The sequence below is a fragment of the Camelus dromedarius genome, chromosome 8, assembly GCF_036321535.1.
Source record: "Camelus dromedarius isolate mCamDro1 chromosome 8, mCamDro1.pat, whole genome shotgun sequence".
In the NCBI taxonomy this organism is placed as follows: domain Eukaryota; kingdom Metazoa; phylum Chordata; class Mammalia; order Artiodactyla; family Camelidae; genus Camelus; species Camelus dromedarius.
The window spans coordinates 47928850-47943601 of NC_087443.1; the positions used below are offsets into that span (position 1 = coordinate 47928850).

Consider the following 14752-nt stretch of genomic DNA (forward strand, 5'->3'; position numbering starts at 1 on the left):
CAGGCAAAGCAAGTCTTATGAAGATGGAAGCGTGGAGCTGTGCGGGCTGGTACAGCGTGCTTGCCAGCCACCTGTAGACTCCAGAGAGCATAGTCAACCCCTCTCCAGTCCATCAGTAACAATAATTCCAGAGAGGCAAAATTTAGAGTTCCCATTTTTCTTCCTTGTCATGACAACCCTTTTTCCTTTCCTCCCAGTCCTGACGTGGAAGCACTGTCAACACCATAATTTATTGACAGAGCTGGACCATTAAGATGATGTAGAGTATATCCACAAAGGATATGCTTTTCCCTCACATTATCTCATTATTCCTTGGCCCAGATCTGGTGAAAGCTTGAGATTACCATAATACAATTGTTTCAGAGAATGGCCAAAGTATTTTGCTTAACTAAAGTGACACCGAATACAATTAACCAAATTAAACTGACTGGCTGATACTGTAATAATTTCATGTTCAGAGAAATACAATGCTACTCATAAAGAGCAGGTCTATGGTCTAGAAGTGAGAAAATAAAACTGATCATTAGAAGGTCAACAGCATTAGATCTACTTTTTGTCACATAAGAATAATTGAAGCTATTTACTTCTGCTTTTGCAGGGCCTAAGTACTCCACTTCTATACAGAAGTCAATGAAATTGCGTCTGTCATAAAGGGATGCTGGGAAAGTTTAATTAGCAGATTCTAAGAACTCTAAGGCAGATATGCCCTCAGAGTCCTACCACCAAATCTTGCCCATCTTTCTATTTCGAACTGCTAAGCCATTTAAGTGAACACAGGCTTTTTGTTCATGTTTCTCTATTGTTGCTAATTCCTCCTGTCCTTCTCATTTAGGTCCAATAAGCCAATGCATGACATGAAACTGGATTCATAATGAACGTGTTTACTTTCCTTATGATTAACTTCCCTACGTAATTAACGTCCCCAATCCTCTGGACAGCCTTATTACATCTCTGCTTTCATATGCTGTCAGCTGAATACATTTTCATATTTTAGAAGGAGGGGGAAAGAAACAAGAAAGCTTCTTGCTGACTCTCATTCTAAAGAGATTATTTTTACCAAAAAGTATTTGCAATTATATTTGCTATTTTCATCACTTATATAAAGTGCTATATTGGCTGATCCTCACCTGAGAAGATAATGATTAAATTGCAAATGGAAATAGTCTCCTAGCAAGACCATTGGGAACATCCTGAGGAGTTTTTAACAGCATAAGGGGAAAGAGGGCAAGAGAGAGACCAAAAAAGCCAGCAACAGGGGCAGAAGTGCAGTTGTGACCACAGGGTGTAGGAATTCCCGGCTCCCTCCAGAGCTTTCCTGAGGGACACACAGAGATTCCCTTCTCTACCTGTCGTTTGCCCGCGGTGCCCAGCTCTGCTCACTCAAACCACACCGTCTGGAAGAGGGCTGAGAGCCCAATGTGCTCGCCCTCTCGTTCTCTCTGAAGCCTCCTTGGAAAGTACTCCTCAGCCTGAGCTCAGGCTGTTTGCCTTAAAAGGATAAAATATCTGTAGGAGAAAAAAAACGTAGCTGGCTACAGAGACATCACATACCAGAAGGAGAGGCGCTGCAAGCCCGAACTGCTCTTCCAAAGGGGGCTCATCCTGGTTCCGCCTTTGTACACCTAACATTTCACAGCCGCATCTGGGACACTGGGAAACAGTCTTACTGGCTTACAAAGCAGCTCCCCTCGATGAGAGTGCAAAACAAACTGGGGCTGATGGCTGATGCTGACGTGTCAGGTTTTTTTTGGTCTAGTTTTTTTTTAATAGAAGTATAGTCAGTTTACAATGTTGGGTAAATTTCTTGTGTACAGCATAGTGATTCAGATATATATATATATATATATATATATATATATATATATTCCTTTTCATATTCTTTTTCATTATAGGTCATATCACATAAGTGGAATCTAAAAAAATTGCACAGACGAACTTATTTACAAAACAGAGACAGATCCACAGACAGAAAACAAACTTGTGGTTACCAGTGGGAACAGGTTGGGTGGAGGGATAAAGTGAGAGTTTGGGATATGCAGATACTAACTACTATGGATAACACAGATAAACAGCAAGGTCCTCCTGTACAGCACAGGGACCTATATTCATTCCAGGATGTATCAGATTGGAACTGTGGCCAGGACTCTCGGCTGGCAGGACAGAGGACACATACTTACCCACTGGACACAGCTCCTGCCACTTTTTGGGCCCTAGATCCATGTAGTAACCCCAGAGATTAGGATGAAATGGACAGGTGCAGCTGCTGCAGAGACTGGGAAGCCTAGAGCTGCCTGGCCCCCCTGCAAGCAGGGGACGTGGGTTGCTAAATAGGAACCAAGTTAAATGCTTTCCCAAAGCAGGGGAATTCAAGGAACCTGTAACAGAGGACATTGAATGGGCCGAGGAAGACGTTCTCAATCCTGGCTGCATATTAGAATCACCTCGGGAGCTAAAATAATACACCTACAACTCAGGTCCACCACAGAGCAATTAAATCAGAATCTCTGGAGGTGGCATCCCAGGAAAGATACTTTTAAAAATTCCCTTGGTGATTCTAATATGCAGCCAGAATTGAGAACCAATGGGCTAGGTACGGTAATGATTACTTATCCAGGAGGATAAACAGTAAGACATTAACTAAATAGTGTACATCTATAATTTGGCACAAAAAAAAAATTATTGCTCTTACAAGTCCCTATTGCTTAAAGGTTTTAGTCAATAGGAACATTCAACTCTTTAAGTGGGAAGTTTACCTTGGTGCTTTAATTTCACGCGTGCACACACTTAAACACACACACACTCTGTTGTCTTCCTATCAGTGTTTCCTAAATTGTGCTCTTCATTGGAATTATCTGAGAAATTAAAAAAAAAAAATACTAGGCTTGCTTCCACTCCCAGACATTCTGATTTTAATCAGTTTGGGAGTAAAACCTAGTCATTGAATTTTTTTCAAAGCTCCCTAGATCACTACTGTGTAGTCAAGTTTGGGAACCACGGTCCTCTCTTATTATGTCCACTTCTCCCAAAGTATTTTTGCTTCCTATTTAATTACTGGTGAACAGATACTCCCCCAAGAACAGCCTATGTGTTATTTATTAGGATTTCATGCCATTGCCTAATCCTTCGGGAAGCAGAAGAACCTCGTGGCTAAGGAGAATGGCCCTGGAGTTCCAATTCAGACTCAAATCTTTTACAAAGTGTGTGACTTTGAACCAGTTAACTTAGCTTCTCTGGACTTCAGTGTCCTGTACCTCACCACTGCGAAATGGGGATCATCTGGAGTCTTCTTCACAAGGCTGTTTGATTTAAAAGAAGAGAGATGACCTATGTGAAGCACAGGGAGCATGCCTGGCACACAGCAAGTGCCCAACAAATGTCAGTCATTCTGACCATGACAGGCAGGGCCATTCTGACCTGTTTTTCAGAAAATGCACGGACTTTCCTTCCTTGGTCCTTCTTCTGAGCCATGGACTGCCTTAAGATCGCCAAGCCCCAGTGAGTATCAGACTATGGGATGTCTCAAAGGGTCCATCCAAGGCATTCAACCCAAGCATTGGTCAAAAGAAAAACATCTTAATGGTTTTGTGCCAAAATCCAGTATGGTTCCCACCCCCCAGAGGAGGCAAACCTTTGGCACACTTGAATCTGGGTGTCTCCACTCTATGGCTGTCTTCGTCCACAAAGGACTATCTCACTTGCAAATTCTGTTCCGGTCTTATTGCCTGTTTACTCAACCACAAAGCCCATCACTCCTTTCTAACTTCTTTGCAAATATTGCCTTCAAAACAGTCATCTTGTTTTGCCCTTTCCTGTCCCCCTGACACACATCTCCTCTTCCCACTTTCCTCTCCCACGTTTTTCCTATTAATAACTATGATTATAAAAATCCATTCAGAAAGAAATCACTTTTGAGAGGATACTATTAGTCCTACCTTTTGTTCAACATCTGTTTTGTGTAGCTACTGATCTTGCGCTTGTTTATAAGTGCATGACAGTGTTGGAGGGAGACCATCCCTCTGCTTTTACAAACAAAATATAATACTCAGTTCAAACAGGCTGCACATATTTACCTTCTCAGAAAAATACATTTGAAGGAGAGGCTGAGGAATGCCGTCATTAGAGAAGGTGGTGAGAGGGAAGGAAAACTGATGTCAGAAGGCTGGGTGCGAGGAAGCAGAGAAGGGTTGTCAGGGACGGGGTGGCAAACAGTGCCAGCTCAACAATTCCGATCAGGATTCAAAATGCCACAGATGTGATTGCATAATAAGCTGTTACGCATACTGGTAAATGCTGCTTTCAGCATGTGCGTATTTATCATACCGTCTTGCATTCTCGGAGCATGGAACGTTCAAGTCGGCGGGTCTGAGTGCTAGCTAGCATCAGGCCCAGCTCTCCGGGATGGGCAGCGGCACCTACAGTAGGGATGGGAGAAAGAGCAGCAGCCTGTGCTCCAATCTGGTTGCTAGGATACTATGGAGACCCTCCATTGCTAGGCAGACAGAAAAAAAAAATGTGTCCATATGCCTCCTAACCTGCAAACAGCAACAATAGAAGCATCGTCTGCCTTCTTCTACGCTTTCTCATAAGGAACCCAACTGTCTAGTGAAAAGACAAGGAACGGGAGCTTGGAAATGTGACCCAGGAAGGTGGCCGTTCATAATCTCAGGCCGTCTCTGGGGCTACTCTATTCAAGGGCTTCTCAGGATTTTCATTATAAGCCCTATTTTCGGGGCACACAACTTGACTGTGTTTCAAAACACCCTAAAAGGGTTTAGTAATCCTGGCCTTATTTTGATAAAGGCCGCCACAGCTTCAATTTTACTGCACAGACTGTAACATCAAACTAACAATCAAACTTAAATTGGATAGTCTATCAGAATAGATAAGTTGGAATTTAACTCCTCCACAAGAACAAGAAAGATGAATTTCAAAAATCAACTTCAGGTTCAATTCTCATCTAGGTCCTATTTGTCTGCATCTGTGAAGGAATCTGCATGCTAGTCTGTGGCATAAAATAAGAGTCACAGTGGGGACACTTAGACGTGAGTGGAAAAAGGAACTTGCTTTCTTTAAGAGTGGAACTCAGTTTCTGTAAGAGTTTCAATCATCTGTTGCTTGGTTAAATTAAATACTCTTATCTAGCTGGGATAGTGGTGCTATTATCAGGACTGTGCTGGTGGGAGTTGGAGGACTGGGCTGAAATTCTGAGATTCAGAGCTTCTCTGGTGGGTAACAATCAGGCCTCATTGTAAATCTCCCTCTCACACAGGCACACACACATGTACACTCACGTGCGAACATGCACACTTCTCAATTATTTTAAAAACAAGCAAAAATGCCCTCACACCTAATCCTGATTGTGTCTGGCCTCAACTTGCTTTTCCTCAATTCCCGTTCCAGGATTCTGGCACAGACGCTAGTTGCTGTCATGCCCCAGATGTACCCTCTGCTTTCTTTTGCTGCTGGGTCCCTTTGCTGATGGTGGTCCCCACCCCACCCCACCCCACCCCTCTCATCCTGTCACCACTCACCTAAATCATGGCCATCAGTCAAACATTTACTTTAAGTCCTACCACTCCCACGAGAGTTTCTGATACATAAAATCAAATGGGCTCAATTATATTTTGCCAATTGTCTAAGGTATCTCCTCTGTGACTTACCTTACTCTACTTCTTAGAATACTTAACTTGTGCAGTATTGTTAACCCCTTGTTAACTCTTTGATGACAGGACTTACACATCTCTCACTTCTGATGCCTGATGTTAACTTGCACACGGCGCATCCCATAAAAGTAATGACCTGAGCTTTAGGGCATATTTGAAATTTAATTCCTACTTTTGAGGAAATCTATGTTTTAATATTATGCCATCTATGATTACACTAAAATTCTAGAATTCTCCCAACTTCCAACAGAATTTAACAGCCTTTAGGAAGATTTTATTTCTCCTGAAATGTACTAATGTCAAGGTTTAAAAGATCAGCTAAGATGTTGTTAAAACTAATGCCTCCCTAAAAATGAGAAAAATCTATTTCTTTTTATCTTCAGCTCTTCCAAAGTGCTTCATGATCAAAAACTGTAACATAATAAGACAAATCATGTCATCAGTCTTTGAAATTCAGTTACCTCTGGGGTGTAAAGCAACAGCTTAACAAAAATACAGAGACACTAACAACTTTTGATAGGAACTCAAGTCTTTATAGCCCGACTGAAATGACACAGAGCCCTAAGACAGCAAAACAGAAAATATCTGAGAATATTTACAGTAGGTGAAGGGTTTAGATCAAAATACCAGAGACTGAACACTCTCACCTATTATAGAGTCTATTTTCAAGAATAAAATAGCATGAAATAAAATTACTATAAAAGCCCATAAGAGCTATTTTATATGCATAATCAGGCTGAATGAATATTTTATATAGTTTTCATTTTTAAGGATTTATTTGCTTAATTTAATTCAAAACATATAGTCTAATAGTTTAAGGTTCCCAAGTAGTTATTTAGTAGAGTTGAATATAGATTCCAATACATCAATTCTTTGTTCTTCACGTTGATAACATAAAAAGGGCTATTTTTATACAGGTGTGAAAGAGACACGCAAAAACACTCCCCCTGACTCACAGGTGCAGCCAAAGTGCCCTGACTCTGTGCTGGAATTTGACAGAGACTTCCCACCAATGCCAGCTTGCAGGGAAAATTCCAAACCAAAAATGTAAAGATGATTTAAGTTCATAGGTTAATTATATTTTACACTGGTTTTCAAATGATCAAAAATCACTAAAAGAAAAAAAAAGAAGTTTTTACAAATTACAATCCTCAGAAGGCAAACTCAGTAAGCAAAAAGTAAACAAACACATTTGCATACATCAGATAACTGAATAGGACATTCTCTGAGCAGTTAACCTCTATTGAAGAGAAGAGAAAACTAACATGAATGTGAATTCAAAACCAAGTTTAGGCTATTTAGATGGTTTCATTTTAACTCAAACTCACAATAATCAGTAAGTTTAAGAAAAAGGACTAAATTTAAGTTGTACTAAAAATAAAGTACAAAGATATAAACACTTGTTGCCAGTAACTCGTATAATCCAATTATTTATAGTGAAATAAACTGAAATTCAAACAAGTCTTCTTCACTTTGGCAAGTTTTCCTAATTCTTTGTGGAACTATTTTGCACAATCATTCAAATGACATAAGTATATATTTTACATACAATATACTTCTCTCTCTTAGGAAAGGTACACTCTACCGCTCAAGCCAATTTTACTCTAGTTTTCTCTATGTAACTGTGAAAAAAGAACAGATGTTTTTCCAAAATTATTTAAGCTTGGAAGACATTCATTCTATCATTTTCTTCAATATAATCCTTCAGAATCACCAAAACCATCATGGTGATACCTTAATAGCCGACTTCTTTATAGCACAAGTAATAAAATAAAGATCAGAACGCACAATATGGTTCAATACATAACATGTTTATTATAATAGAATGTTGTGAACTCTTTGCCACACTAATTTCATTTTGCACCATGGACTTAAAAAAAAATCTTCTTCTACATGTCAAGCACGAATTGATTTCTAAAACTTACCACATTATACAGCTCAGTCCCTACTGCCTAGATTCCTTTAGACCTTGTTTGATGGAATGTTTAACTGAAGTTATCAGCTGGCTTGATCATGCTTCATTGTAAAACCCATTAAAATCATCTTTTTATAAAAGCAGAGTTTCCTCTGTGTTACTCCAAAGTCCTGCAGATACTAAAATGAGATCCTAGGGAATGCTTAAAGATGCAGAGAGCTGTCTCTGAGTTATTTTTTTCATTATGCAAAACTTGGCCCTGGAGAGATGGCTGTGTACATCGTTAGCTAAAACAGGCAAGCATGTCAGGACTGCAAATTAACTTACCAGAGAAAGTTGAAGTGGATACAGATCATTCAGGTTTCTGAGGCAGATCTAAATGTACTGAACTCTTAGGGCACTTGGCGAGGTTAGAATCTCAGAGATGTTTATCCTTATTGTCTCTTCCCCAGACTCACAGAATACAAACTTCTTAAACTAAACCTGCTTTATGCTTATGGGAACCAACAAGAATAGGTATGACTCTTAAGTTTCCAAAAGTATCATTAGTATATACTCACAAGCTCCCCTCATCCAATAAATACAAATAGAGACAATCAAATATGCTTTCTCCTTATATTAAATCCTTATGTTTATGAAGAGTTCCAACAGAACTTGTATTATTATGTAACGTGTCATCCAGCCAATGTGATATCAAGAATAGAGTAACAAAATCTTTCATTGTATCAATTATGTTGTTATCTATTACTGTAAAATACACTCTAGATTAACTTCATGTTCCTGCCACCTTACTCTCCATAAGAACTGAGTTGAGTGGTGTCTAACAAGTTTCATTCAATTTTCCCACCCAAGTTGTGAAGCCCACTGACATCAGAACTACACAGTTCTCTAAAACGCTAGAACAATGCCAGAGCGGTTGCATCAGAAGCCAGGAGTAAGGCAAACAATGTGTCCACGTTGTCAATAAAGATAAGTGTACGTCTCTGTATTTGACCCTAGAAACATGCAACCCTCTTGGGAGACAGAGGCACCCCATGGGTAACATGACATAAATTCCTTAAGGAAAATAAGCACTACACTCCCTCAGATGTTATGAAAAAATCTTTTTTTTTTTTAAATCAACAGACTAGGTTTCCATTTGTGGATTGTAAATGTCATCCAATTCGGGAAATCAGAAAAATATTCCCTTTTATATGCGTATTTGCTTATTTTTGACACTTTGATGATGACAAAACATCAGGTTTTAAGGGTTACAGCGAGAATCGCCAGCATGTAGAGAAATCCGGGAGAGCCACAAAAGCATAGAAAGTCAGGGTGATAGCAGACGCATTTCATTTCAAGTCTGATGAGCCTGCATTTAGGATTTTCCGGTTGGGCAGGTTTGCCAGGGCATTTGGGAGACAGGGGTTTCTGTTTCTCTTCTCTCTCTCTCTGTCTTTCTCTCTTTCTCTCTCTCTCTCTCTCTCTCTCTCTCTCACACACACACACACACACACACACACACAAACACAGCCGGACACACACCTGGGGTGCATTCAAACTCTCTGTACAGTAGGTGGCATATATGAATCAATATGTATATTTTCTTTTTTTAAAAAATAGCTTGATATCTGACAAAGACACGAAGGCAACGTAGGTGCAGTGAGTCTGGCTCTGAGAAACGTGCACAGCCCCGCAAGAAGTGCCCGTTAAAATGAAACATTTCTGAGGATGAGGACAGACATAGCAAGCAGGAGGGGCGGGGGCCGACAGACAATACAGAGACCCGCAGCTCCCCACCGACAGGGTGCCACATGGACCCGGAGCGTAACCCCTGCTTACTGTGGACTCTTGGGGTAGAAGGGCAGGGTCACATGGCTGAGATCCTGGATGTCGAAGGCGGTGGGCTCGGCGGAGATCGCCTGCCGCTTGGTGCGCGGCTCGCCTTGCAAGGTGCTCGCGCTCTGCTTCTGCGCCTGCTGGGTGGCCGGCCGGATCACCGAGCGGTACTTGTCCAGCTCGTTCTGCAGCTTCTGGATCAGTTCGTCCTTCTGATCCAACTCCAGCTCCAGCTCGTCGATGAGAGCATCCCGCTGCCTCAGCTCCTCGATCTTCTCCTGGAGCGCGTACTGTAAATCCCGCAGCGTGCCCATGCTCCTCCGGGCTGCCGGGGGCTCCTTTCTGCCGCTGCTCCGCGTCTTTGGGCTTCCTCCCCTCTCCGATCAACTTTCCCCAAAGTCGCTGCTGCCTCCCGAGTGCAAAAGCTTCCTACTTGAGACCAAAGCCAGCCCTGGCTTCTGAGCATGCCCAGTCTGCCGGCTCCAGCCACCGAGAGTTTCAGTGCAGATTCCACTTCTCTGGGCTGACTGGGAGGCTGAGTGCGGGGATGAGCCAAACAGCAGGTCGAAAGGGGATTAAACCTGAACCGCGGTGGGCGCCGCGGCCCGGGGGATAAGAGCCGGGAGCGCGGCGGCAGAGGAGCGGGAGAAGGGACTGGGATGGGGGCTCCAAGGCCGCGGCGGGTCTGCCTGGGTCACTCGCGCCGAGCGCAGGAGGAAGCCGGCGGAGCGTGTGGGGAGTCTGATAAACCTCTGGGCGCGCCGGGGGATGTGCAGGCGGAGCAAGGCGGGAGCACCACTTTGGGGGCGGAGAGGTGGGAGGAAGAGGTCCGGGAGGACCCCGAACAAACTGGGGAGGCGTCAGCCGGTTCCAGGGCACACCAGGCTTGAGGACGTTGGGCTACAGCGCACTGTGCATCCTAAATGCTCTGAGTTCTGGAGGTGTTCAGACCGCCAGCCTCCCGGAGAAAGGCTCCCCTGCCGTGTGGCTGGGCTCTCGCTCCTTCCACGCCACCTTTCTCACGGGGAGCGCCTCACACAGGTGGCTAACGCTGGAAAGCAAACTTGCCTCTGGAGATGAGAGCAGAGGAGGGTAGGGATTCCCGCTTACATCCAGGCGCCTTAAAGGAAGGGGCGGGGAGCTTTATTCCCCCCCCCCCCCCCAAGCATTGCCGGCTCCTGCGAATGACTCCCCGTTCCACCCCTTCCAAACTCGAATTAATGAACTCTTTTTAGGGCAAAGGCCAAACGGGTTTGGGCTCTAGAATGCTGCTCAGCTTCCCCACCGTCCCTCCCACTTAAGCTAGTGTCTGCGAAATAGTTTAAGGATGGGCCTTGCTCCTTCCATTTGCTGCATTTGGGGCAGGGAGCAGGGGGAGGGGGGAGGGCGGGTAAAAATCATTGAAGAGTTCCAAAAGGTTCATCCTGAAATTGAACTGTACGTTTAAAATGATTACTTCCTTGAAAACCAAGCTGTTAGGACTATATTCTTCCACTTGAAAGGCAAGACACAAACTCTGAAGAGGGAAAAATCTTAAAGAAAGGGAGGACCCTATATGGCTGAGGTAAATTGTACACTGTACCACCCCATCTCTACCCACCCGTGCCCCATCCCTGCCCACACTCAATATTTCCTAAAATGATGACAATTAGGTAGCATCCTTTCTGTCCATTCTCCCATCGACAGGAAAACATATTTAGACTCCTCCATAATACTTAAATTGCTCAAATTTATCTAAATCGTCCCCAAATCATTTAATTTTATAGCATCTTTATTAGCAGTCCTCTAATGACTATTCTTGGGAACTCAATGTTATAATCCTCAATGCTCTATTTGGCCATCCCTTAACTCTAAAACAAAGTAGATAGAAAATAGCTTCAAATTCTCAACTGCAATCCAGAACTATTCACTGGAATCTAAACTTGGCCAAGGACATATATCAGTCTCAATAAAATGCTCTCACTTTTGCTTTTGAATACACAGCTTGTTCTCTCTGAGGAATAAGGAAGGAAGGAAGGAGGAATGGTGAACCAGCCAGCCAATGCCACGTTAATAAGCTTTTTGGTTTGAAGTGTACTTGTTTGTAATTAGAGGTATAAATGAAAAAGGATATACAATCCTAAACATTCTTCCACACAAATCACGACTTAATTCTCTCAGTACAAATGATATAAGATACTTCATTCTTCTGCTTTCCAACATGGATATTTTCAGAAGTGCATTGATTTCAGAATGTAATATAGAAAGTGGCTGATTCCCCAAAACAAACATGAATAACTTACAAAACTCCTAGCAGTAAATAGTTCTGAATTATTGTTGTTTTAATTAAAACTAAACCAAGCAGAAGTGTTCAGGCTTTGTATAACTGACTCTATTCTAAAAGAACTTCCATAAAAATTTTCCTTCTCCCAGGCAAAAGGCCAAATTCTTATCTTATTTAACCTACGGGAATTCTTTAATTGCATGGGAAAACGTCTAAAAGTAAATGACTTTTTTCCTATAGATCTATTATAGAGGTCCATGAGGCCAAGAGTTTACGTCTAAAAAGGTATCAGAAGCAATGTATACAGGCCATGCTTAGACAACTGCTAAGCAGGGTTCTGTTTTAGGTTCATTTGAGGCTTAAATGGAGTTAACATCTTTGAGCAGCACAAAGTAGAGATCTTTCTTCATTTGGAGAAAGCTTTTTCTGTGTGTAAATAGAAACTAAAGCATTTTCTCCCAAAATAAAAAAATACCACTTCAACCAAAAAATATGTTTTTTTAAACAAAAGTAAGGTTTTTTACAGAGTTATGTAACTATTTTTCACTATTTACACTATCATAGCTATGTGCAACCATAGGATATATCCATGTTACATTTTCATTTTAAATGGAGTTTTTGTGATATAAAGTATCTTCCATGATAAATCCCAAAGTGAGAGTTAGGAATCTGTTGTAATAAATGCAAAGAAAGTAAATGGCTAAGAAGATATGACTATTACAATTGACTTATACTTAAAAAGGTGCTCAAGGTATATGAATATTTTGGGTTATATTAGCCTATATTATGAAAAAATAAAGTTTCCCTTAAACACTTTATAATTATATATGCAAAATCTAGAATTCTAGTTTTCTCTTCCATTCTTGAAGTCAAAAGAAATATTTTAAGTAAGGTTTTCAGTGATGTCTTCGACTGATTGTTTAAATCTTGAGGGACCCTGATTTTCCATCTCAACCTTTTGAGTGAGTCCAATAGTTTCTTAAACATCTTCTGCATTGTACTTGGTAAATGCCAGAAATAAATTTTACATTAAAAAATCAAGGTCCTGCAGTTTCATTTCAACAGACAAATTTTATTATGTGGCTCATAGTAAACTTAATTCACTAAATTGTAATATCAAAGATCAGGCATAGGTCTACTTTCTGCTCAGTAGGAAGGGGCAATCACAAATGTGGAATGGAGTGGACCGGCATTCACTGACCTCTCCCACTGCCTACCTGGGATGAGGTCTTGATGTTAGATGCTAAAGCACAGAACAATGCAATTTTGAAAGAACTGAATTCATACGCTAGAATTCCATAGTCAACTCACAACCTACGTTTCAGCAGTCTGTCTTTGGCATAGCTCTAATAGAAGGAAAGTTCCGCCGGGAGCCAGACCAACCCGTGGCATACCGATGCTCTTCAATTTTGCATGCAACACTCATGACTGAGAGTTAAGTATTACCATGCCTTCCTTAATGGAATCTCAGAATCATTTAACGAGACCTTCAATAATTCAGCTTTATCATAATCCTGGCTATTAAAAAAATAAAGTCTTTAGAATTTATCATCCTTCACTAAAAACATAATTAGCCTTAAAAGAATTGTGATAATTTTGTTATCCAATCGCCCATTCCACTGGTGCTACGAATTTCCTGGAAGAGTCCTAAACTTGACAGTTTCTTCTGCCATTTCATGTACATGTCTTGAACAGCCAAAAAATAAAACCAAATCTAAAAAAAAAGAAGAAGAAGAAGAAGAATTAAAAAAAAAAAGAGCATAGCTGAGCTTTATATGTCATGGAAGCTGCCCCAGGAATCTAGATATGAAGGTTACTATTACTCTTAAACATACTGGCTTGCTCTAAATTGCTAATTTTAATCAAGATCACAATAAAAGTAACTAATTTCCTGGAGCCCTTAATGCACAACAGGCACTGTTTATGTAACTCTTTGAGTTGGACATCACTATTATTTCCATTCATACTTGAGAAAAGGGAGGCCCAGGATCTCCCACCTAAAGTGTCAAAGCCTGGGTTCAGATCCATTTGGTGCAGAGCTCAGTCCCTTACCCTCTCCTGCCCCCCTGCCTTCTGCAGAACTACAAGTGTTGGAATGCCTTGGTTCTGGATCCACACAGGGAAGGCATTACTTAACATTAACTAGCCTGACTTTGGGGTTGGAGAGGTGAAAAGAAGAGAAATTTGGGGAATCCTAAAAGATCAGGAAACAAATTTTTTTAAAAAGTTCCTTTTCCCAACACTGTCTTTATTGAGCACCATTTCATCCTGGTGTAGGGTCACAAAGTATACCGATTTGTCCGAGATTGTCCCGGTTTTAATATTAAAATTGCTTAAGACTGTCCTAGTTTTTAAAGTCCTGTGTACCCCTTGGTCCTGGGCAAACCAGGATGGTTGGCCACCCTATATAATTCAGGATTGTAGAACCTCTCTATTTTATAAATATTTTCAAATTTTGTATTCAAAGTTACTGATAGAAAAGTAAAACCAAGGAAGATCTGTAATGATAATACCTATTATTGTAAGCACTTCAGAAGCACTTAGGCATTTGTTTGTGTGAATGTGTTTTAGGAAAGCAATCATCCTATTTCAATGCATAATAATATGCCAAAGGAATTGTCTTTGGACTGTAAGAGGAGATGAGTCAGACAATAGAATTTTAATTACACTTTGATAAATTAGACAAGGACTCAAGGCTCTCTTTTTGGTTTATCGTTTTTATAAAAATCTAGAATTTAGACAGATTGGCTTCCTATAGATTAAGCACAACAATTCAAGAAGCTGCTATTCTATTCGATTAACTCCTATAGAATTAAATTATTCTTATGATTGTGTTTGGTGGCTAGACTTGGCCATCAGGAATGCATATTTGGGGGAGGATGAGATGGTTCAAGTGGTAGAGCGCAGCTTAGCATGCACAAGGTCCTGGGTTCAATCTCCAGTACCTCATCTAGAAAAAAAAAGAATGCATATTTAATTGGATATAAGTAAAACTTCTAATTGTTGGGTTGTTCTGAAGTCATACTACCATAATGTTAAGTCCTGCATGGAAAAGGAGAAAAAAAAAGCCAGAAAACAGTAATGATGATAAAC

The 14752-nt window shown here is 41.0% G+C and overlaps 1 protein-coding gene across 2 annotated transcripts in view; it reads right to left on the reverse strand.

Annotated features, from left to right (window-relative positions):
* PRKG1 (protein kinase cGMP-dependent 1) overlaps window positions 1–14752 on the reverse strand; it is a 1104481-nt gene that overhangs the window by 1021399 nt on the left and 68330 nt on the right. The window contains exon 1 of one of the 2 annotated variants that reach the window (XM_031461314.2): window positions 9400–10449. The exons of the other annotated variant lie outside the window; for it this stretch is intronic. Within the exon in view, the coding sequence (XP_031317174.1) occupies window positions 9400–9710 (311 nt within the window). The 5' untranslated portion in view covers window positions 9711–10449. Of the gene's footprint in view, window positions 1–9399; window positions 10450–14752 lie in introns of those variants that run through there. 2 annotated transcript variants of the gene reach the window in all.